This window comes from Ascaphus truei, chromosome 1, assembly GCF_040206685.1.
Source record: "Ascaphus truei isolate aAscTru1 chromosome 1, aAscTru1.hap1, whole genome shotgun sequence".
Taxonomy (NCBI): Eukaryota; Metazoa; Chordata; class Amphibia; order Anura; family Ascaphidae; genus Ascaphus; species Ascaphus truei.
Genome location: NC_134483.1, coordinates 89,961,426 through 89,987,308, shown reverse-complemented (window position 1 = coordinate 89,987,308; position 25,883 = coordinate 89,961,426). Strand labels below are relative to the sequence as shown.

The window sequence follows — 25,883 nt, the reverse complement described above, 5'->3', positions numbered from 1 at the left end:
CAGGGGCTACAACAGAATTGTGATCCCGAGCGGCAACACGTCACGTGGTGCGCCAGGGAGCCAATCAGCGGGACCCTAGCCTCCACCTCCGCCTCCTTTCCCCTTTCCACTCTGCTGTGTGTGTGTGTGTGAATATGTGTGTGTGTGAACAAGTGGGCATTGCACCTTTAACAAATGCAGTCTGTGTTTGTATATTCTGGGCTATGATATTTCTTGTTTTGCTGCTCAGAAGTTAGACTTTTGGAACACTGGAAAAGCTGTTCGACACGTCATATTTTTCACAATCTATGTTAAAAAATGGAAAATGTATATGGCAGATTGCACTTATAACATGTAGAAATAATACATTTAAGTGGCGTTTCTCGCACATTACCCCGCCCCCGTCATGGCTCCGCCCACCCCGTCATGGCCCCGCCCTACCCGGCAATTTTGGTCACGCCCCTCGCCACAAAAAAATGCTTCCTACAGACCACAGATCACGGTGAAGCGCCGTGCCAGCGCCGCCAGGATGCAAGGTGGGCGTGCCGGCGCTTGCAGCGGCGCCTTAGCCTTACAGCCCTTCCACTGCAGTGAATAAATATGCCTTAAAGCTTATCGTTGTTTGTTATATACAGGAATGAATGCTTCAATTCAGGGGTGGCCAAACTCAGTCTGCAAGAGCCACCAGCAGGTCAGGTATTAAGAATATCTCTGCTTCAGCACAGGTGGCTCAGTCAGAATGACTGAGCCACTGATTGAGCCACCTTTGCTGAAGCAGGTATATCCCTAATACCTGACCTGCTGGTGGCACTTGAGGACTGAGTTTGGCAACCCATGCTGTAAATGTTCATTTCATATTTGAGTACGATGAACTTCATCCCCACCTCCAAAACTGAACCTATGCAGGGGGTGCATACTCCATTCACACAATTAAAAACTTCCCAGGCTCTTTCTAAAATTACATTTACACTAGGCTGCAGACTATCATGAATCTTAAAGACACTGGTCCCAGTCACTTGTGTCTTTTATCCTGTAGCAGCAGTGACCTTCTTTATAGTTTATTTAGTTGTCACTTTAAGGTGCCATGATAATGTTTATGGGGGATTTCCATTCTGTAAGATGTATTTAGCAGCATCTTCATTTTCAGCATGTGGCACCACATAACGTATGCACCTTTACATTGTGTTACTGTAAACACCCCAGTATGGCAATTCCTTGAAGCCAACCAAATAACTCTGTAAGCACCGTACACTAAAGTATACTAGCCAAATCATTTCTATGGTGAAATGAGCCCGGCTCCCCTAAAGGGAAAAAAAGGAAAATCCTTGTGTAAAAACGTGTACTAGTTTGCTTCAGCTTTGATTCAGCTATTCACTCAATATGATTGATGCAGTGCTAGGCAATAGTCCGCAACAAAGAGCATATCCGTGTCATGCTGATGTAACCAGGTCCCCCTCTGCCGTCGACCCTCCCTCACCTGACTGGCGATCGCAGGTGCCGCCGAGCCCCATGGCGGACCCGTCGGCGATTGTAGGAGTGGGGGGTGGATAGCAACTGGCGCAGAGGTTGCCGGGGACGCGAGCGGCCGGTTGTTAGGGCCGCGGGCGCGTTGTTAGGGCTCCCGGCGGTTCCCGGTGCCGGGCGCCGCCTTGTTTGCTGCCTCGCGCATGCGCAGTACGGATGTGCGGCGGAGCGCCCCTGGTAGGTCGCTCATGCGCAGTATAGCGTGCGAACGGCTAGCCAATAGGGAGAGGGCTCTAAGCAGGGACTACAGATCCCTTTAGCCATAGGGGACCCCACGTGACGCCAGGGAGCCAATAGGGCTGTAGCATCCCCTGCTCAGAGAATTAGATACTTTTCGCGCGCTGGGGACCAGGCTAGTCAGTCAGGACCAGGAAGAGCTAGGGGAAGGAGGTGAGTGCAGGGGTCTGTGACCCACTGCATTAGGCCAGCAGCCCCCTAGGCCCCAGTTAGGTCCTGAGCCCCTCACAGCTTGTGGTGCTACAGGGACAGGCCTAGGTTAGGGACCCTGTCACATTAGTACCAGTGTTAGATAGGGACACAGCGGACGCTGTGCCCCCCCCCCCCCCGAGAAGAGGCTTGGGCTCAAGCCTACGCCCCAAAGAGACAAAGACTATCTCCAGGGTGGGATCGCCCCTGGCGGACCCTCGTGCAAGGAAGCACCGGATCCCAGACGGCATCACCAAGCGGCAGATCCTTTTCGAAGTTGCTTGCAGGCCCGAGTGCAGGAGCGCTCGGCAGGTACCTTCATAAGTGCACCAACAAATCACCTATCCATATTTATATTCTCACATAGTGGCAGCGCTGACCACGGGACAAAGGGGTTAACTGTGGACACGGTGTGGGGTACACGGTGGTTGGTTGAAGGTACACTCCTAGTGGAGTGAAAGACACTTTGGACTGCGTTATATGTTGTGGAGTTACCCCCTAAGGGAAGTAGTATTATAAGTACATAGTGGTCACTGATAAGTAAAGTGTGTGATTATTCCTGCATATTATATAATCTGGTTATACACTGGTGACACACTTTATTCGAGCTCGGCTAGTCCCACGAATTCGGGTATACCCGGGTGTATTGAGGTTTGTGACTGTTTTCTGCCCGAGTACATTGAGGTATTTTCCAGGCAGGGATTGAAGCATTTTATTCCCGCTGGCTGCAATACTGCACAGTATATATATATATACTGCATTACAATTCATGAATTTATGCCATCTGGTAGACACGCGAAGCATTGCAGCCTATTAAATCCTAATCATTACCATTTAACAGATCAGCCGCCCGTCAGCCAGGCATGAACCCAGGCTGGGAAGGCAAACGCAACGGGGCTTGTCAGAGGTGAGGAGCGGCGCATTCCAGGTATCTGCCAGGTACATACTGGGTATTTGCTCGAATAAAGTGTGTCGGTGCAGTATACATCTCCGTGTATGTACTTATTATATATGTGGGTCCTGTGTAGGCAACCTTTTACATTCCTAGAACCCTGCATAGGTGGAGGCGCTGTGAACCAGTTCGAGCTGAAGGACTCACCCCAGGTTCCCAACAAGCGGAGGCTCAGGCCTTTTGTGAACCTATATATATGCACCACACCTGGTAACACATAGGTTTCCACCCACACACACTATATCTGTGCTTGGGATAGAAGGAATACCCGTTACACTTACGTGGTATCATTAAGCCAAGTCTGATTTCTACAATGCTGCTCTGTTTTATTCTCTGCTTCAGGGGGATGGCTTGCAACCCGTCTGTCCTTTCCAGGACCTCCTGATCTTGGCGCCTCACTGGGTGTGTCAATCTTTTTCGTTAAACTCAGGGACACTTCTTCCTCTGGTTCTTGTCTTAAACACATTTGTGCCTCTTCGCCAGGTTGCTGTATTGCAAGACATGTGGGATGATTAGGAGTGACTGGTCCAGTTTCCCTCTGTTGACACGTAGGCTGTAAAAGAAGAAAATACCTGATGTACAGTACATTAGCAGTATTTACACAGTTACCTACAGTATAACGATGGTTCTTTTCATGCAAATGCTATGGTGACTAATTGTGTTCTTTTAGTGTTGTACCAATACATTTCTGTGCAATATAAGGGTTTTTTTATTTTTTATTTTATGGCAGAAGGTACAGTATGGCTAATATACACAATACTATAATTATAAAATGTTGGTGAGAATATGTATACCTTTATAACTACCACATTAAACATTTTTACCAGCAGTTCTAAAAAGGACTTAACACTCCTTCTGTATGTCAAACTTTGAAAAACTATAAAAAATTATATAATTTAGCAACCAGTCTTTACGCAGTCCTGAATGATTTAAAACATCTTTTTTTTTCTGTTTTTGTTTTTATTTATTTATTGCAAATAATACCTTTCTGATAGCAAAGAGGTTCATCTGAATACTGCTGCAACCAAGTTTATTTCCCGTGCACTTACACTGCCGAGCCTCAGGTGAGCAGATCTTGGAGATTCCCTACATGCAGTAGCTGAGTGCTGCCATCTAGCAATGCAATTTGGGTAGGTCACCGTTACAGTAGGCCTTTCATGACTAATAAACCTGCTTTACAGAATCACTTGAGAAATTTCAAAGCAATGAATGTAGGCAATTGTTACAAATAAGGCAGCTTAATGATCTATAAATTGTAAAGCATGGATTCATTATAATAATTTTAATTGAAGGTGCGTGTCTAGGACAACAGATGTAACCTCCTCCACCAATGAACATTCAGTGTTGTTTTAAGAGAATACTTAGTTAAAATACACAGCTAAAAGCTCAAAAGCTTTATTACACATGGACTTGCAAAATTAATGATTCTTCCTTGGGTCATCAAAACACACAGCAAGACTAACATGGTTTGGATACTGTAGCAGAGAAGGGACATTTAATAGAATAATGTAGGTGAAATATGTTAAATGGTCCATGTATGCAGGGAATGTGATAAACTTCTTTCTCTCTCATTGACCCCAATTCAATATGCTATGAAGCCACTACTCAGGAGAAGAGATCCCCTCTATTACAATGAATAAGTACCCTCTGTTACTCTGTCTTTCTGTTTCCCTCTGTCTAGTCTTTATTATCACTTTACGTCTGTCACACTCCCTCTGTCTTATTGTCAAACACACTTTGTGGGGCCTACTGTCCTTTAAGTAATTTTAACATACAGTAAAGGTGACACACAGAAAAGTATCAAATTCATGCGTCTTGGTGCACAAATGTATAAAATCGATTTTAATGTGTTGTGTGTCACGTGCAATACCTTTTTTTCTTTTATTAAGGTAAAAATTGTGGTACGGGTGGAGTTTGGATGTTGTCGGTGGCACACACATGCAAATTATATGTATTAAAAAAAACAACACGTTTGTGTAACAGAAATGCATAAAATTTGTCCGAAAAATGTTTGTTGGCGTTAAAGATAAATCCAACTGTAAGCAAGTGTAGCCAGGGCTGGTTTTCTGGCTACCAGCCTGCCCTCCTGGCAGTAAGTCCTGGTAATAACAGGCATGCCAGTAGTAATGATGGGTTTTCCCCAGTCCCTGCAGTGCCCTTGAGTGACAGGGGAGGTGGTGGAACTTTGTCCGAGTATACCCAATCGGGGGTCAGACCCAGTGCCCTCCTCCTGGCTGTACTTAAGGGGATTGCAGCCCAAATTCATTAGGTGTTCCTCTACCCACTGAGAGAAGCAGGTCACACAGCAGAGTGCCGGAGATTGGGGTTTTCTCTGTTCCTCTCCCCCTTGGGGGACAGTGAGTATGTACCTATACCCTGGCTCCTGATAGAGGGGTTGGGAAGTGCTAGGACAGCTGCGGTGCCCTTGACCGTAGTGGTTGTCCAGGGACCATCCTTCAGCTGGATAGCTGACCAGAGACTATAATTGGGCAGATTACTGCCGAACTGTGAGTGCTGACCCAATAAAGACCTGTTTTCCTATACCTCCTGCCTGGTGTGTGATCATACTGGGAGGAGAGGGAGTATTTCTACCATAGGGGATCGCCTCCATACATCTGGAGCCTATGGCATGAGGAGGCGTTGCACTGCTAGAGAACCACATGGGGTATGTACCCCAGAAACCTGTCCTGTGTCCCCACAACCATCGGCGGACAACTCAGCTCTACCAACAGGTAGCATGCACCACATACGAAGTAATGGCCAAATCTCCCACCGGGTGGGGGAAACACTGTTACACAAACGATTCACAATCTATATATATAAGAGTGAAAATTTTTTGTCTGTCTGCACCGTCTGTGATTGGCCGGTGGACGGCAACACCTCATTGGCCTGACGTCATGGCCACGCCTATGCAGCCCCTCACACTCACACCCATTGGCCTCACTCTCCATTTGGCCTCAGTAGTCATTTCGTGACTGCCAGGAAAGCAACTTACTCCTACATTTGCTACGAGCGCTTCTTGTGCTCAGGTTCTTACTGTCTCACTCCCCCACAGCTCTTGCATCACTCCAGCCTCATTCCCCCACGTCCTCCCACCTCCTCACGGGAGCCGCGGACCTTCACTGGCTCACCTCACCTCCCCCCCCCCCACAGCTCTTGCATCCCTCCAGCCTCACTCCCTCACCCCAGACACGTCCTCCCACCTCCTCACGGGAGCCCTCCCACCTACCTTCACCGCAGGGGTGCCGCCACTGCTCCCATCACCTCACAACTCTCAGGGCGCCGCCGCTGCTCCCATCCCCTCACAACCCTCAGCGGCGCCGCCGCCGCAGAGAGAGGGCAAGGGGAGCGGAGATAGGGGGTGAGCGGAGAGAGAGGTGGAGCGGGACCATTCAATCCCAGGCAACGCCGGGTATATCAGCAAGTGCATTTATATGTATGAACGTGACGCACACCATACAAAGAATGAACAAAGTGTAAGAACATGATCTGTGTGACTGTCCTGATCTGTGTGACTGTATTAATGTTTGATTTCAAGTGCTGTTTGTATCAAGTGTGGAGTTAGAACCAGATATATTTTTAAAACCTTTTTAACTGATTGGCTGGCAAAGCCAGCCAACCAGTGAAATACGGCATCTGGTTGGTCACAGAACAACCAGAAAAGAAAAGGTTTTAACACTGAGTACAAATAAAACTGAAGCCAGTGCACTATAACTAAAAATAAAGTGCACTAAAGGAGGAGGTGTAATTTGAGGAATTGGTACAAGGAAAGGGTGAAACAAGGTATAGTATAGTGAAGTAAAGTTTATTGTAAGCACTTAACTCCATAGTTGGAACAATGAGCAAGATTGAAAATGCCACTCACTGCACATCTTGCCACATGTATGTGCACTTGGAGCAGCTGTTCCAGGGAGCATACCGCTGTGAGAAGTGTGAGCGGGTGGTGTCTTTAGATTCTCTGATTGCTGATCTGAAGAGGAAACTTTCAATATTGTGGGACATTGACAATCTTGAAAGGAGTTAAGTGCTCACTGAGCAGGGCCTGGCAGGGACTAGTGGTGCAGAAGGTGGAGCTGTGAGTGAGTGAGGAGCAGGTAGGTAGCTGGGTAACAGTTAGAAGGGGAAGCAGGGGGAAGAGAAAGAGGCAGGCCAGTTCTGTGCTGACACATCCCAATTGATTTTCCATATTGAGTGAAGATATTGGGAGTGTCAGCGGAGGAATGTCAAGGCTGGGGGAGAATGATTCCTCTAGCAGCCAGGGGAATAGTTCCTCCAGCACAGAGGGGACTCAGGATACTCAGAGACCAAGAAAGATTGTGGTGGTGGTAGAGGACTCCATTATTAGGAAGGTACAGTAGATAGGGCAATCTGTTGCCATGACCGCATGAACTGAACAGTTTGTTGCCTCAAGGGGGCTCGAGTTTGGCACATTGCGAATCGGGTAGACAGATTGTTGGGAGGGGCTGGGACTGACCCGGCGGTCTTGGTACACGTTGGCATCAATAACAAAGTTACAGAAAGATGGAGGGTCCTAAAAAAATATTTCAGAGATCTAAGCCGCAAGCTTAAGGCAAGGACCTCCAGGGTAGTATTTTCTGAAAGGTGCTATCTTTATGGTAGGGATGGATCTTCTGTGCAAGGGGGGAGAATGTTAAAAGAGTTGGAGGTGATTTTAAATTAGGATGGAGGGGGGAGGGACAAGAAACAGATAACTAACTAAATAGAATAGATAGGGTTGGTGAAATAGCAAGGGGGCATGAAGGTAGAATGGATGAAAGTGGGAATTTGGCAAGGAGGAAGACACCCATATTAAATACAGATAATACTAGAAATCTTCTAAAGACTAAATGCAATTGGAGAAGAAAGGCAGGAGCAGATAAGACAATAGTACAGACTGAAAAAAATTCATAAATTCATGCTTATTAATGCAAGAAGCCTGACAGATAAAATGGGGGAGCTTGAATTAATGAAACATGGTGGTATGAAACTCATGACTGGGCAGTTAATTTAGAGACTTATTCCCTTTTTCAGAAGGATCAAGCAAATAGAAGAGGAGATGGAGGATGTTTATATGTTAAACCCGATCTAAAACCTATTACACAGGAAGATTTATGAAGGGAATTATGAAAATGTAGAGACCTTGTGGATAGAAATTAGCAGTGGAGGCAAAAATATAAAGAAAAAGTTTGTAGGGATATGCTATAAACCACCAAATATCTGGGAGATAGAGAAAGCCAAAATATGTTTGCAAAAGAAGAAGGCATCCAAATTAGGTCCTGTTTGCATTATGAGGACTAAATAAGGCTTCAATATAAGCCTCTAGTGGTCTGAGACCTCCAGCAGGGAGCTGGTTAATTGCAGCCAAAGTCAATTAATCAGTCTCCACCTGGCTAATCAGACAGGTTAAAAAGTCTCCTGCTGGAAACTGCAAGAGAGACCCCTAAGCACAGTCACAACTGTGCTGCTAAAGGAGATGACTGTCTTGAGCACACAGAAGGACTGTGTGCTGACATCAAAATAACCAGGACCCAGACCTCTATTCCTGGGCACAGCAGACCCTGGAACTTGCCAGAGGCTGACCCCTCAACGGACACCAACCAGACTCAGAGACTGACACAAAGAGCCCCTGCTTACAGGTACCTTTTTAGACTTTAGGGTGATAGGTTGGTAAACGGCTTATCCTCCCAGTCCTGCAGATAGGGACTGGGGAAGTGAATTAGCCTTTACAAAGGGATTAGCTGTTTATTTGTTTATTTTTGTGCTTTCTGCATTGTTTAAAGTGATAGGCTGAATAAAGCCAGGGTTTCATTTCCCCCAAATCTGTCTCGTTGGTTGCACCTCTGCACATGGCTCTTACAGGGTGATTTTAATTATCCAGACATAAACTGGGGCAAAGAGATTAGCATTACAATGAAAGTAAACAGGTTTCTGGGGGTGCTTAAAGACAATTACATGACCCAAATGATAGAGAAAGCAACCAGGAGAGGGACAATACTGGATTTGGTAATATAAAACAATGTATAATAACAAATATTATTAAAGTCCGGGAACATTTGAGTAACAGCAATCATAACATAATTACAATAGTAGTGCCGCAGGAGGAAGCCACAACCTCTATATTAACAAACAATTTGTTAACTGTGGAAGAAGTTCATAGGCGGCTTGATAAAATTAAAGTAAATAAGGCACCTGACCCCGATGGCATACATCCAAGAGTTCTCAAGGAGTTAAGTTCAGTAATAGCCAAACCATTACATTTAATGTTTAAGGACTCAATTTTCACAGGCTCAGTACCACAAGATTGGCGTAAAGCAGATGTTGTGCTATATTTAAAAAGGAAGCTAGATTACAACCGGGGAATTATATATCTGTAAACATGGCATCAATAGTGGGAAAGCTACTTGAAGGTTTAGTACGGGATAATATTCAGAAATACCTAACAGAAAACAAAATTATTAGTAGTAGTCAGCATGGATTTATGAAGGATAGATCATGCCAAACTAACCTTATTTGTTTCTTTGAGGAAGTAAGTAGGAATTTAGACCAGGGTAATGCAGTTGATGTGGTCTACATAGATTTTGCAAAGGCTTTTGATGCGGTTCCTCACAAGAGGTTAGTGTATAAAATAAAGCAAATTGGACTCGGTAAAAATATTTGCAACTGGATTAAAAACTGGTTGAAGGATAGACAGAGTTGTCATAAAAGGGACTTTTTCAGGCTGGGCTAAAGTTGTACTGACCCCTCTCGTTAATATATGAATGACCATGAGGTTGGCACAGAGAGCAAAGTCTCCATCTTTGCTGATGACACTAAATTGTATAAGGTAGTAGAATCAGAGCAGGATGTAATTTCTCCCCAGAAAGACTTGGAGAGACTGGAAACTTAGGCAGGTAAATGGCAGGTGAGGTTTAATACAGATAAATGTAAGGTTGTGCATTTGGGAAACAAGCATAAACAGGCAATTTACAAATTAAATGGGGATAAATTAGGAGAATCCATGATGGAGAAGGATTTAGGAGTGCTTGTAGACAGCAGGCTTAGCAATAGTGCCCAATGTCATGCAGTAGCTGCAAAGGCAGATAAGATCTTATCTTGCATTAAACGGGCAATGGATAGAAAGGCAGTAAAAATTAGTATGCCCCTTTATAAAGCATTAGTAAGACCACACCTTGAATATGGAGTACAATTTTGGGCACCCCTCAGTAGAAAAGACATTATGGAAAATTAATAAAGGGGATGGATAAACTGATTTATGAGGAGAGGCTAGCTAAATTAGATGTATTTACATTAGAAAAGAGGCGTCTAAGAGGGGATATGATAACTATATACAAATATATTCGGGGACAGTACAAGGAACTTTCAAAAGAACTATTCATCCCAAGAGCAGTACAAAGGACTCGGGATCATCCCTTATGGGTGGAGGAATGGAGATTTCACCAACAACAAAGGAAAATGTGGAATTCATTACCCATGGAGACAGTGAAGGCAGATACAATAGATTTGTTCAAAAAAAAGGTTGGACATCTTTTTAGAAAGGAAAGGTATACAGGGATATACCATAATAAGTAAACATGGGAAGGATGTTGATCTAGGGCAGGGGTGGGGAACGTCCGGCACGCGAAATCATTTGGTCCGGCCCACGGGAAGCAAGCCTGCAAGAATGGTTTTAAAAAAAAATAATAATTTTTAAACTCCCCCTTTCCTGATTGGCTGCCCGTGCTGTCACTCTGCCAAGATTTATTTTTTTTGGCCCGCCTCTTCCTACAGCACTGCCCCCTCCCGTCTCTCCTCCAGTAATGCCGGGCCTCCCCTTCCCTGAGCACTGCTCCTTCCCTTCTCTCCTCCAGTAATGCTGGGCTCCTTAGGCTCCGCCCCTCTGTCCCTCCCTTTAGGCTCCGCGGGCCTGCCAGTCTCTCAGCTGCACTGGCTACCTATGCTGCTTCAGCAGCCCATCCACGGGCCCCAGGTAACCCACATGCCCCCTTATACCCCCTCCCAGGCACCTTACCCACCCCAAGGGGGGAGAGGCCTTATTTTTGTGTGTTTGCAGAGATGGGCTTATTGTGTGTCACTGTGTGTGTGTCTCTGTGTGTATCTGGCACTGTCACTGTGTGTGTCTGGCACTGGCACTTTGTGTGTCTGGCACTGTCACTGTGTGTGTCTGGCACTGTCTCTGTGTGTCACTGTGTGTGTCTGGCACTGTCACTGAGTGTGTCTGGCACTGTCACTGTGTGTGTCTGGCACTGTCACTGTGTGTGTCTGGCACTGTCACTGTGTGTGTCTGGCACTGTCACTGTGTGTGTCTGGCACTGTCACTGTGTGTGTCTGGCACTGTCTCTGTGTGTGTCTGGCACTGTCTCTGTGTGTGTGTCACTGTCTCTGTGTGTGTGTCACTGTCTGTGTGTGTGTCACTGTCTCTGTGTGTGTGTCACTGTCTCTGTGTGTGTGTCACTGTCTCTGTGTGTGTGTCACTGTCTCTGTTTGTGTCACTGTCTCTGTGTGTGTGTGTCACTGTTTCTGTGTGTGTCACTGTCTCTGTGTGTGTGTGTGTGTCTCACTGTCACTGTGTGTGTGTGTGTGTGTGTGTGTCTCGGTCTGGCACGGTCACTGTGTGTGTCTGGCACTGTGTGTCTCTGTCTGTGTGTCACTGTCACTGTGTGTGTGTCACTGTGTGTGTGTGTGTCACTGTCACTGTGTGTGTGTGTCACTGTCTGTGTGTGTGTGTCACTGTCTCTCTGTGTGTTTGTGTGTGTCTCACTGTCTCTGTGTGTGTCTCACTGTCTCTGTGTGTGTCTCACTGTCTCTGTGTGTGTCTCACTGTCTCTCTCTCTGTGTGTCTCACTGTCTCTCTCTGTGTGTCTCACTGTCTCTCTCTGTGTGTTTGTGTGTCTCACTGTCTGTGTGTGTATGTGTGTATGTCACTGTCTTTGTCACGGTCAGTGTTTGTGTGTCACTGTCTGGTGTGGCAGCAGCCGCCTGATGTGATTAAGGACCTGAGTATCACCAGGGCGGCGTGGGTTATCAGCGCTCTGGGGGGAGAGGGAATAAGAGGAGTGGGGGATGGGAGGGGAGGAGGCGGTATAAGAGGCTTGGGGGATAGAAGAACGAGTCTGCGTGGGAGAGACACCTCACTACCGCCTCTCCTCCTCCTCCCCACACCAGGCAGCAGTTGTGGAGGGTACCTGCTCTGATCCCCCCCTGCTCCGCCCCCCCACCCCGTGCACTTACACGGCCCTCCTCCCCACACCGGGTAGCAGTTGCGGAGGAGGGCACCTGCTCCGATCCCCCCTGCTCAGATCCACCCTGCTCAGATTCCCCCCCCCCTTGCGCACTTACACGGTCCTCCTTCTCCCCACACCGAGCAGCAGTTGCAGAGGACACCTGCTCCGATCCCCCCCGATCAGATTTCCCTCCCCCTATGTGTGTCTGAGAGAGAGAGTGTGTGTGTGTGTGTCTGAGAGAGAGAGTGTGTGTCTGAGAGAGAGAGTGTGTGTCTGAGAGAGAGAGTGTGTGTCTGAGAGAGAGAGTGTGTCTGAGAGAGAGAGTGTGTGTCTGAGAGAGAGAGAGTGTGTGTCTGAGAGAGAGTGAGTGTGTGTCTGAGAGAGAGAGTGTGTGTCTGAGAGAGAGAGTGTGTGTCTGAGAGAGAGAGAGTGTGTGTCTGAGAGAGAGAGAGTGTGTGTCTGAGAGAGAGAGAGTGTGTGTCTGAGAGAGAGAGTGTGTGTGTCTGAGAGAGAGAGAGAGAGTGTGTGTCTGAGAGAGAGAGAGAGAGTGTGTCTGAGAGAGTGTGTGTCTGAGAGAGAGAGAGTGTGTGTCTGAGAGAGAGTGTGTGTCTGAGAGAGAGAGAGTGTGTGTCTGAGAGAGAGAGTGTGTGTCTGAGAGAGAGTGTGTGTGTCTGAGAGAGAGAGAGTGTGTGTCTGAGAGAGAGAGAGTGTGTGTCTGAGAGAGAGTGTGTCTGAGAGAGAGTGTGTGTCTGAGAGAGAGAGTGTGTGTCTGAGAGAGAGAGTGTGTGTCTGAGAGAGAGAGAGTGTGTGTCTGAGAGAGTGTGTGTCTGAGAGAGAGAGTGTGTGTGTCTGAGAGAGAGAGAGTGTGTGTCTGAGAGAGAGAGAGAGTGTGTGTCTGAGAGAGACAGAGTGTGTGTCTGAGAGAGAGTGTGTCTGAGAGAGTGTGTGTCTGAGAGAGAGTGTGTGTCTGAGAGAGAGAGTGTGTGTCTGAGAGAGAGAGTGTGTGTCTGAGAGAGAGAGTGTGTGTCTGAGAGAGAGAGTGTGTGTCTGAGAGAGAGAGTGGGTCTTAGAGCCTGAGAGAGAGAGTGGGTCTGAGAGCCTGAGAGAGAGAGTGGGTCTGAGAGCCTGAGAGAGAGAGTGGGTCTGAGAGCCTGAGAGAGAGAGTGGGTCTGAGAGCCTGAGAGAGAGAGTGGGTCTGAGAGCCTGAGAGAGAGAGTGGGTCTGAGAGCCTGAGAGAGAGAGTGGGTCTGAGAGTCTGATTTCCCTACCACCTGCCCAATTTCTGTGTGTGTGTGTGTGTGTGTGTGTGCGTGCGTGCACAGTCACCAACCCACAGTCAGTCATAGTCACCCACCACCCAAGAGTCAGTCAGTCACCCAAAGAGAAGCAGTTCCAGCCATCACATTAGTAGTGAGTTCATTAAATGTTTGACCAAATATAGCAGGCTAATTTTTAAGTTGATAATTTGGGTTGGCCCTCGAATGATTTTATAAATATCAAAATGGCCCTTGGCAGAAAAAAGGTTCCCCACCCCTGATCTAGGGAGTAAACCGATTGCCAATTCTTGGAGTAATGAAGGAATTTATTTTTCCCCTTATGAGATAATTGGATGATATTTCTCTAGGGGGTTTTGTTTGCCTTCCTCCGGATCAATATACTGTAAGTACGGATATAGGATAAAGTTTCTGTTGTCTAAATTTAGCATAGGTTGAACTTGATGGACGCATTTCTTTTTTGAACCTCATCTATGTAAATATATCTCCACTCTGTTTTATGTTTTATGTTGGCAAGGGGCTTTGCCGCCCCATCCCATAGATAGGGTCTATGCTGTTGTTTAGTGAGCGCTCCCTATAGGAGCTAGGTCTGTTTTTGTTATTTCTTTAACCCTATTTTTGCTGATCACAAGCTGTTTTTGTTCTGAAAGTTGTGGCAAATGTAAGCCTGTTTTATTTTCCCTTAAAAACGTCTCTTGTTCTAAAAAACCTTTGCACATATCTCCTACAATACATCTACAGTAATTTAGCTTTAAATAAAAGAAAATGTGGTAGAAATAAAACATTTATCTGCTACCAGTTACTACTACCTTTCTTTTTTCTTCAAAGTGGTATCCATTGATATCTTGCTTTTGTTCATCCTGGCTCTCACAACCCACATGGGCATATGTGAGACTGGCTATTTGGGTGCAGTCATCATCCAGCTGGCAAGGCGCTGTCTTCACAAGCTCCCTGTCTATAACAGGCCTTTGTTTGTCTCCCATCATTGCCTCCTCTTGCAATTCACTGGCAGGATTCGCTATTGTGTCTTGCATGGTGTTTATTGCTGTCACAAGCTCAGCTGAGAGAATGGTGCTGCTCTCAGAAGATGTCTCCATACCTGAGAGGGAATAATGAACTTCCAACATATCTGTCGGTGGTGTTAAACCTTTCAGACTTCCAGAGCCACTGAGGGGTTTCAGCAAGTCAGCGATATTTAACTCCTCGTCACCATTTGGTGGTGTTATGCATGTTTCTGTATCGGACAGCTCAGGTAATTGTTTGGACTGACAAGCCTCTATTTCTTCACTTGCACTGTCTGCCTTTCCCATCCCATCTGTTTCTTCAGGACCCGGGTGTAGATTTTGTAGTTTCAACGCTTCCAGTTTTACCAATAATTCCTTCTTTCTTCCTGCATCATAAGTGCCGGTGACAATATCGCCAGAAAGTAGGCTAACTTCAGGGGACTCGGCATCACTGTTCACCTGCTGCATTTCACAAAGAAAATTACTGTGACGACGTTATCAATGTAATAAGAATTCAATATTGTATTACTAATAGCCTTTTCATTGTAAAATGCTGAAAAATATATAATAGTAGCTTGTTAACCACTTCAATGCCAAGTAAGATATGTGGTGCCATATTTACTAAGCCGTCACCCGCGATAAGGCATCTTTCGGCGCTGGAAGACACCTCGCAGTCTTTTCAAGTCAACGTACTGTAGGGGGTCTCCCAGCTCTACATGGTGCTACAGTACTGTATATGGCAGAAGGCTGCTTTGTTAATATGGGTCGCTGTCGGTAGCCTTGATGTAATAATGCTTTACGTATCGTAAAATGCTGTCCCTTTGATTTATAGTTACTTATAAGTTCAGTAAAATCCTACAGTAGGTCACATCAGAAAGAAAAGGTTATACCTGAACAGAACATGTTATGTGGTAAAAACAAAAGTTGGACTAAGTTATGTGATGGGCAAGGTGCTGAAATTCAACCCATTCTTGCACAAGTGCCATTATTCTGTATTAGCTTATGACCATGGTATGTACAATTAAGCTGCATTGTACATACTATAAGGTAATACTATGCATCTCCAGGGCTATATTGTGGGGGAACTTAGTTCCGGCACTTTTTTCTTGGGTTACGGTAATTTGTTTTTGTTTTTTAGGGACCAACTGGAAATTCCATATAGTAATTATGGAGGTTATTAATTAAACTGTAATAGTGCTGATCAGTGCACTATTGCACAGAAACTCCCATTGAAGTGCCCTGGTCAGCACTATCCCCATGAGGAATAATAAATAAAAATAACATGATTTTTCTACTACTTTCTTTACTTTAAGCTGAATTTTTTATTGTAGTTAAGATTAAAATTCTTTTTTTCTTTTTCTTTAAGGTTTTCGTCACCTGTTTTGCTACAAAAACAACACTGTGTGTCTCAATGTTCCAGGCGCCTAAAAACTACATTTTTCTTAAGCGGAAATGTAACTTAAAATCTCTTGAATATAAAGACCTTACGTGGTGTGACTACTCTGCTTTGTAACTCATCCATAGTAATGGTTTCTATGTTTTTCATGTATGGTGCTACCTACAGTGGTAGACCACAGAAGACTGAAGAAGTCACAGTCCTTGATTATTAAAGCTCTCTGATCAAGATCTTCATCATCTAAGCTGTAGAACAGTTAGGTGGTTGGAAGGGCTGGGTAATACCAATGGGCATATTTACTAAGTGGCACATTTAGTCAATTTTGCTTGTGCTATATTCATTAAAGTCAATCTGGCTGCAAATACTGGAATATGGTCATGGTTTATGCAAAATGCACATGAAGATAATGTAAAAAAAAAAAATGCATTATCTTTGCCTTAATACCGTACAATGCAGCAATATTTCTCGCTCAGTGTTGGTTGTAGTAAGCCATATAACCCTATGTTAATCAACTGTGGATTTCCGAATTAAGGTTGGAATGGAATAAAGCAAAATGATGGCTTAAACAATACTTCTGCCCCACAGTATTAAAGGTAAATTACTGACCTCACGCCCAGCTGGAAGCATTAAACATTCAGATTGTGGAGCCTCAAAATCTGCATCGATACAAACACATATTGTATTACACAGGTGTATTTAAAGATACAATCCCCATTTTTTGGATTTCTTTTCTTTTTGTTACTATAAACCGATAGGTAGTAATGGAATAGCTTCTGGACATTAGGAGTGTGGATACTTAACTGAAGAATTACAAATCCATGATACTGTATGGCGTGACATACTGTATTTTATGCTACATTTCACATTCAAAATGATGATTGTGCATACCCACGTTTTGCTGCCTGTGTCGTTCTCTACTCTTCCCAATTTGAATGGCTAGGGTAAATCAAGTTGATTGTGGTGGAAAGAAATAAAGCGCTAGATTTACTGTTCACCTGGAAGAACCTGGCTTTGACCGTTTTGGATAAATCGGAGGTAAATTTGGTAAATTCTTAACTGGGATGTCCACCAACCCGACTAGATCTGCCCATACCATGACTAATTATTGCCTGAATGTGTTAAAACGTACCTGTCATGTACACAAAAGGCTGGCTCGTGTCAACTGTTTTACTAGATGTAATTGCTTGTTTAGGTTTAGTTGACTCTTTCAACCAGTTCCTAAAACGATAAAACAGCGAGTACATTTTTTTAGACAAACAAATAATATACAGCATAGTCCAGTAAATGAGAGAAAATCTTAAGCAGCTTAACCCAGCGTCATTCCCACCTCTACCCAATGGACCACCGCTGTGTATAACTGCACACATTAACCAATCCATTAGCAAGAGAGTTTCAAAGCACTTGGGTGTCTAGTCTTCCAGCTGCAAAAGTGGGCAAATCCAGGCCAAAAAAGAGCTCAGTTTATCAACGAAATAGAAATACCATTGAAAGAGTTTAACACTTCATAAATCTGATGCAATTATTTTGCACTTATTTTACCACCGCTGGGAGCTAGGCTTTTAGTAATTAACACCCAAAGTGTAGAGAATAGTGATTAGTTATGCCAAAATCATGTGGTGCATTATAATTTAGCTATAAACAAGTTCATTTCCAACACAAAATGGTGTTTTCAGGCTATGGTGGTCATGAACAAAATGAAACTAGTACAGCATTAACATAGTTGGTTTATACTGACCTCAATAGGGATTGAGATTGTTCCACTTCAATCTGAGTTTCATATACCTAAAGAAACATCATTGATCAAAGTTATATAAATGTGAAAGATTAATAACATAAAAATACCGTCCTTAACATTTTTGTATTGTCACAAGTAACCATTGGGGGACAATTAAGATTACGTAAAAACAACAATCACAACCTCAGACGAAAGGTATAGAATACTGGTCCTAACCAGATGAACTCCTTAGAGAAAAATATTAACACTGTATATAGAGAACGTTGCAACACACATTATAAGCAATTCCCTAGTGAAATGGCTAAAAGTAGAACCAGAGGGACTTTATCAAGAGTATGTACAGTACAGTATCTCAATGTACATCTCAATGTATTGGGAACTTGGGGTTCATTTAAAATGTTGCCTGCAGGGATGCCTAAATCTCCATAGCGTACCGCCAATATAGTAGATATTAGCAGCCCTTTGAATATTTTATTCGAGAGTGCTGTAGAAGTTGCTGACCGGAACGTCTCTTCCAAGCACCGCACGGTATCCTCCATTGCTCACGTCGTCTACCCAACGCACGTTTTGCCTAATTGGCTTCATCACAGGCCCCTATGCTGCGACCTTTAGCCATATTTCTGTATATTTTTTTTTTAATAATGTGTGTTTTCGCGTATTCTATCAATTATGTAATACATATTTATTCTAAGGGCTGCACCATGTTAGGACCATTATTATATCCCTTTTCTCTGGGGTTGTTACTGTTGTTTCTTATAGTTATGCAATGGTCTTGGGTAGCACCACGGTATTGTATTGACAATAAAACTGAGTCATTGGTGTGAATAATCTATATTCTGTGTGCACGTTTTTATATGTACTGAAGTTTAACTAATCAATACGTATAATCAATTTATTTACAGACATGCTTCAAATAATTGTGAACATATGAAGCTTAGAGTAGCAGTAAAGGCCATGTGGGCAATAGTCTTGTGGTACTTCTCACAAAACAAAACGAATCCTCATCTACCCAGGCAGCTACTACGCTGCAAAATTAATAAGATACACAGTATAAGATAAGCTGTAGATATAGGGAGGCAACTAGTATTCATACCTGTCTCGTTTTTTGAAGCAGTTGATTACTCAACCGGCAAACACGCTGAATCTCAGGTGATGGCTTTTCTAGAATCACAAATATATACATCAACCTTTTTTTGTCAGCCCATGATCCACCGAGTCAGTCTAAATTATTATTACTATAATACAGTTTACACAGTTTTTTCTCCTCACATGTTCGTATTCATAGCCAACCACATATAATATCACACACCAGTGCCCTTTAACTTGCAGATCCTGCAGGGCGCCGGCATGTTAGGTTGCACGCGCACTCACGGAGGCTTGTGCATGCGCAGAGAGATTCACAGCGGCCCTGACAGTCGCGCATGCGCAGTGATGTTGGCGCGCGCGGCTGCAATAGTAATGGGCTCGGTGGGGAACTACAACTCCCGTACTGCATAGGGAGATGGCACCCGATCCACGACAGCAAATGACACTGCTGTTTCCCATGGAAGGGGAAGGGAGATATATTTGAGCGCTGAGAGTGCAGAGGTCAGTCAAGATCCGGCCAGAGAGGGTGCAGGTAGGGTCCAGGGAGCAGTGCTCCTTTGGACTAGGCCAGAATTGCCCCCAAGGTCCCAGATAGTTCCCCTGAGTCCCAGTAGACACTGTGAGCATTGTGTACTGTAGGGAAAGGCCTCAGCTAGGGACCTTTTCAATGTAGTAATAGTGTGAGATATGCAGCAGGACATTGCCTGATGAAAAGTGCAGCCTGTTGCAGGGGAGCCTATCCAGACTCCTTGATAGAGACTATTTACAGGGGTACACTCAAACGGGAAGCCCCTCGAGAGGCATCCGCCTAAGGATCCAACCGAAACCACGCCATTGATCTACGGAGTTGTATTGTTTGTCCTGGTCTGGACTGAGACCAGGGAGGTATTAAAACGTGCACCATTGGGCCCCAACACATCAGGGAAGCACGCTATCACACACACACTCGTTGGGGGAGGGAATAGCTGGTGGACACTAAGGAGTTAAGTGCCCTGGCACTCCGGTACTTTGGGGGTTGATATTGTGGGGTGAAACCTTGCGGGGATGTGTTATGTGGATGGTGCATAATCTGTGTATAGTAAATGCTGTTACTATATACTGGTGTGTATTTACTGTGTGTATTGGTTCCGGTGAGGGGCTTCTACGGCCACGTTGGTATCCCTCGCCGGTGGAGGCGCTGCACCCAGGTGATAAACATACCCCAGGCTCCCAGTGGCGGAGGCTCAGGCCTCTTGTTAGCCGAACAGGTGACAGCAGCACAGGTAGTTTCAGTACCCAGGGGGGTACAAGGGCTACATATATATATATATGTAGCCCCGGTGCACTCCGGCTCCCAGAGACCCCCCTCCTTTCGGTCAGTGCGGTCGCGGGTGCCGCCGGAGGCAGCGACGGACCCGCCGGCTGTTCCCAAAGGTGGGGGCCGGAGCAGGGAGCGATCCGAGCCATAGGAGGCTCGGCGGCGCACCCGGCTAGCGGGGGCCACCATTATGGTTGCGCGTGCAGGCGCCGGGATCGCGCATGCGCGGTTGCAGCTAGGGAGTTGCGGTGGCCTATAGGGAGTCGCGCATGCGCAGAAGAATCGCGCACACGGCCCCAATGTAGAAATAGCCTCCACAGGACTACAATTCCCAGAAGGCTAAGGGGGGAAAGCACCAGGTGCCCCCGAGTAGCCAATAGGGCTGAAGGATTGCCCTGCAGGGGAAATAGATACATTTCGCACGCTGAGCCCACGCTAGTCAGTCAGTGACAGGAGCAGCCAGGGGAAGGAGGTAGGGTGCAGGAGTCAGTGACTCCCTGCACTAGGCCAGCAGCCCCCGAGGCCCGAGATAGCCCTGAGCCACCCAGTAGTGTAAATTGTGTCAGGGACAGGCCCCAGGTTAGGGACCCTGCCCCTTACTATTCAGAGTCAGTTAGGGACTCAGCAGACGCGGCGCGTCCGTCCATAGGTTTGGGCGCAGACCTTCGTTGTTGCTGCAGCAGCCATCCGGGTGGGATCGCCCCGGACGGCAGTTCCTGTGTTCAGCCAACATCAGGATCCTTTGTGAAGTTCCGTGGCAGGCCCGGGCACCGGAGTGCCCGGCAGGTAACAATCAACAGGTGCACCAACGAGTCATATCACATTCACACGGGACATAGTGCCTGCGCAGTCACACATATCTATCTCACTTGAGGGTGGGGTGATACTGTGTGGGGGTACTGGACACTGGGTGGGATCATCCGGTGGAGGTGCAGGTGGAGGTAGTGTCCTGCGAGACGCATTAGTTAGTGTCTCCTCTAGGGAGGGACACCTGTTGAATTGTTGAATTGTGATACATGAGTACGGTCATCTAGTAAAGGCATTAGTTGTTATCCATACTGTGTGTTGAGTGATATATATTGTCCTGCGAGGAACCACTCCCCCTCTGGTGGGAGCCATCGCAGGTGGAGGCGCTGCACAGAGTACAGGGTTACTCATATTATACTTGCCCCAGGTTCCCCACGGCGGAAGCTCAGCCCTCCTGTGAGCCTAACAGGTAAAGCACCACACCAGGTAACATTAGGTTCCCCTTACATACGCCATACTGTATATGCGATTGGGTGGGGGAATACCCGTTACATATATATACATCTATATATAGACACGGTTGTATAGCGCTACACATAGAGAGATACTCTCTCTTCCCTAACACCATTCTAACATATTATTGCGATTACACACCATCTACCATGCAGAACATACCACAGCTACGGTATTCTTTTTATCTGGGTCACAAAGATGTGTATCTGTAATGTGACTTTACCATTTTGGTGTATTTCATATGCATTTTTTTGTATATATGTCACGGGTTCATCTGCACCATAGCTCTAGGTATTTACCCTTAGAGATAAGCGGAACTGTATACAGTATATAGCTGTGATATGGTGATTATGTATAGATGTAAATGTAGGACAAACTGCATTTGGCAACAATATTTCTGGTCTTCAGTATATGTGCTATACATACCCTTTGGCTAAGAGATCTCATGTCCGTTGTGTATATTGATATAGTATCTTGCTATTGATCTGGGTATTACTATTACCACGACCATAGTCTAACCCCCCTCCCCAGAAAAGGATGTTTATCCTAGTAGAAATTACCGATTTCTTTTACGCCGTCTCTCCCACTGCGGATTTTAAATTATACACTGTAAATAATTCTGATCACGTCTTTCGTCATTATATAGATTTCAATAATTTTTTTATTATTTTCTTTGATTTTAATATATGATTGTTATTAGTCCATCAATAGGTGGTCCCTGGACCCAATTTTTGGTTTATACATATCGACAGAAGAGAATATAATATTAATACAGCTCAACCCCCGTTATAGCGCGATCCGCTATAACGCGGTTTGACACAGTGCACACAGACAACACACTGCACACACTTACTGCACACACTCACTGCACACAGCACACACAGCACCAGCACGCAAACAGCACACACAGGATACTCACTGCACACACAGCACACACACTACACACAAAGCACCAGCACGCACACTGCACACACTGCACACACAGCACAGTCAGCACACAGCACACACTACACTCAGCACACTGCGCACTCAGCACCAGCACACTGCGCACTGTGCACTCTGCCCACACAGCACCAGCACACACACAGCTCCCCCCCTACAGCCCTACCTTTGGTGTCATGGCTGCTGGGGGCATCATGGGGCTGCTGGGTGGATCGGTGCGGGGCTGGGGGGGGGGATTGGTGCGGAGCTGCTGGAGGGGATCGGTGCGGAGCTGGGGGGGATTGGTGCGGGGCTGGGGGGGACCGGTGAAGGGCTGGGGGGATCGGTGCTGGGCTGCTGGCGGGGATCAGTGCGTGGCTGGGGGGGGGATCAGTGCGGAGCTCCTGGGGGGGATCGGTGCGGAGCTTCTGGGGGGGGATCGGTGCGGAGCTGCTGGGTGGGATCGGTGCGGGGCTGGGGGGGGATTGGTGCGGAGCTGCTGGCGGGGATCGGTGCGGAGCTGGGGGGGATCGGTGCGGAGCTGGGGGGGATCGGTGTGGGGCTGGGGGATTGGTGCGGGGCTGGGGATCGGTGCGGGGGTGGGGGGGGATCGGTGCGGGGCTGCTGGGGGGGGATCGATGCATGGCTGCTGGGGGGGATCGGTGCGGAGCTGCTGGGGCAAGTACGGTGGCTGCTGGGGGATCGTGTAGTGCTGCCGGCGTCTTACTCCACCTCTTCCCCCCTCCTCTTGATCAGGTGCGCAGCGGCCATTTTTTTTAAATTAGCGCGACCCTGGTTATAGCGTGGATGGATCGGGTGGCCCCCGAGGACAGCGCTATAACGGGGTTGAGCTGTACCTTACTTAGGCTAAGGCCCCGCTCCCAGAGTCAGCGCACCCGCACTGCTGACAGGCGGTGCGCTGAGATACACAGACCGCGATATGCGGTCTGTAGGGAGCGGGAGCCGGAGCGGGAGGTGGGCGGGTGGTGGGCGGTTTGACAGGGAGGGGGGGCGTGGCTTGAGCGGAGGGACCCGCTACTCTCCCCCCCCTCCCTCCACGGACTCGGGCTGGAGCTGGAAAGTAAGTTTAAACACACACACGCAGGCACTCATTCATACACACACACACGCACACACACACAGGCAGGCACTCACGCACTCATACACACACACGCGCGCACACACAGGCAGGCACTCACGCACTCATACACACACACACACACACACACACACACACACACACACACACACACACACACACACACACAGGCACTCGGGCACACACATACACACACAGACAGGCACTCACCTGCTTTCACTCCACACTCCTCCCCGCTCCCCGAAGCCTCTCCTCCTCCCGCAGCCTCCCCTCCCCATTGGCTCACAGCCACACACGTCACGCGTCAACGCTAGGAAACACCATTCTCTGGTGTCTCCAGCGGCTGACGCGCCACAGCGTGTAGTCAGCTGTGCAGCCAGTGGGGACCGGGACCGGCTCGCGAGGATTCCCCTGCTGGTGGGGAACTCGCTACATTGCCGCCAGCGCCAACGAGCGCAGCGGGACCGAGGCCTTATGGTGTTTAGACTTTCTGAGGGCAACTTTATAGGGCTTTAGTGACCCCTGGTGGTCATCTGTTCAAGTGTACACAAGTATTTGTTTCCCTATGCACCAAGTCCTATACTACTGTATTAATAGGCGAGCGGTTTGTCACTATGTTTCTGCAGTAACTACAGATGCCTGCAGAATATGTGCACAAGGCAAACAAGGCATGCAAAAGCACAATATTACTCTGACAATCTTCGCCAGAATACATCAAACCCAGCTAACTTCTGGAAGGTTATCAACAATATATTCCAGCCTCCTAACCATCAACAACCAAGTAATATCACTAAGGAGGATATTATTCTGACAAATCCCACTAACATTGCAAATGCATTCAATGATTACTTTGTGGGGTGTGCTACTAACTAATTAGCAAACTGCAACTTAAACCATAAACATGAACCTCATTCTGGGAGTAACCCTATAGCCCCACCATCTCCCAACACTGCCCACAATTTTCAATTTGTCCCAGTATCTAAAGACGAGATTACACAAGCGCTCCTCAAATTAAACCTAAGCAGCCAATGTGGACCTGACTTACTGCAATCTAAGTTCCTAAGACTTCTTAGGGTTCAAAGGTCATCATCCCACGCAAACGCAACTCACTCTGTGCATGAGAATTTACCAACTCTCTGGATCTCACTGTCTGCGGATTCCCGGAGTGCCGGAACCGACTTCCCCTCCATCTGTTCTCGCGAGACTACGGACGAGGAAGCGGCGAGTCAGTGAGACGTCGGCAGGACGAGAGACCTGCACGCGCCAGCTGGTCTGGGACGCAGTCTAACATCCAGTATTTCAGCTGTTACAGCCTTGAAGGAGAGACAACTGCTTCCGAACAGATATTGATCTCATGGCGCATGTCCTACCAACATCATGTAAGTAGGATTCCAATTTTTGTTGCCCAGTTTGCTGATCGGACCCTCACCTGAGTGTGTATTCTTTTCATGTGTTTGTTTTAAATTGTTATAAATAAATGTACTTTTTCCACTCTCTTCCGTGAGTACGCCTACCTATGAGGCATTTACAATTTCTAGTATTCATACTATTACATATGCACAAGGTGATATGATTTTCTGATACCATACAGTATTATGCTAGGTTTCTTATGGTTTTTCTCGTTCCATGTGCTGTGACCATCATCCATTCTCTATTTTTCATTGGAGTGGCCAGAATTATCCTATCCGGGACATAACATGGATATATTGGCAACTTTTTTTGTTTCAAACTCCCAAGTGGACTGTTATATTGTGTCCAGTAGGCGCAGCTACAGTTACATTTGTTTCATGAGACAGGCAACACCAACGTGATTCATAAAATAAATCACTTACCTCCCCAAAAAATTATTAGGAACATTTCTTACCTACTGGTCTGTTTTCAAATAGGAAATTGTCTGTTGATGTGAAGGAAGCATCCTCTTTAAAAAATATCAACCTTCAAAATTAAGACAGAGGGGATAGGTTATAAAGCATTTTGCACTGACATGTAATCTCATTCACACAAAATATCAGATTATTCTCACGTACATTCCAGTGAGGGATATGGGAAGCATCAACAGGAGAGGAGTTAAACAATATTCATACATTCTATGCCCAAGGTGACCATATTATTTAAAACTTTTCCAAGTGTTAAAAATACCAGATGACTGACCCGGTTAAAACCCATGTTTGATGCCAACAAGGTGCAAGTCTACAGCCTACGGCCCTTATTCTATAAGGTGTGATAAGCGCAGGTGACGTGCTATTGCATGAAAGCCCCCTTGACTTCACTGGGGCTTTACCTGCGATAGCACGTCATCTGCGCTATCACACCTTACAGAATAAGGGCCATAAAGTCTTGATACAGAGGTCCATGTTACAGTATCTTTTGTAAAGTGCTGAGTACATGTGGGCACAATATAAATAAAGATATACATACACACATTCACGAAAGGGTGCTTACAGTAGCTATAGCATGTCTTTGCACCCATTCATTTGAACGGGGACAGAACCTGCTAAAGTGCAGCCCCTTTTAGTGAATATGGGCCATGCAGCCCTATTGAATTTTTTAACAAATGTATTGCAGAATGGTTTTAGCAACAGAAATGTCCTACATCATTTTTTTTTTAATTGTAAATATAGATAGCAGGCAAGTCAAACAAATAGGCACTAGCAGGTTGATTTGTTCACATATGAACATTTCGGTCCGTGTCTTGGGCCTGTGTCATGA

At 46.2% G+C, this 25,883-nt stretch overlaps 1 protein-coding gene across 2 annotated transcripts in view; it reads right to left on the bottom strand.

Annotated features, from left to right (window-relative positions):
• The window catches only part of ANKRD31 (ankyrin repeat domain 31), a 150,691-nt gene that overhangs the window by 122,101 nt on the left and 2,707 nt on the right, over positions 1–25,883 (bottom strand). For both annotated transcript variants that reach the window (XM_075591519.1, XM_075591508.1), the window contains exons 2-8: positions 25,039–25,109; positions 18,605–18,672; positions 17,512–17,558; positions 16,906–16,994; positions 16,383–16,432; positions 14,186–14,842; positions 3,163–3,434 (exon numbers count right to left, since the gene is read on the bottom strand). In XM_075591519.1, coding sequence (XP_075447634.1) covers positions 3,163–3,434; positions 14,186–14,842; positions 16,383–16,432; positions 16,906–16,994; positions 17,512–17,558; positions 18,605–18,672; positions 25,039–25,109 — 1,254 coding nt within the window. The remainder of the gene's footprint in view (positions 1–3,162; positions 3,435–14,185; positions 14,843–16,382; positions 16,433–16,905; positions 16,995–17,511; positions 17,559–18,604; positions 18,673–25,038; positions 25,110–25,883) is intronic.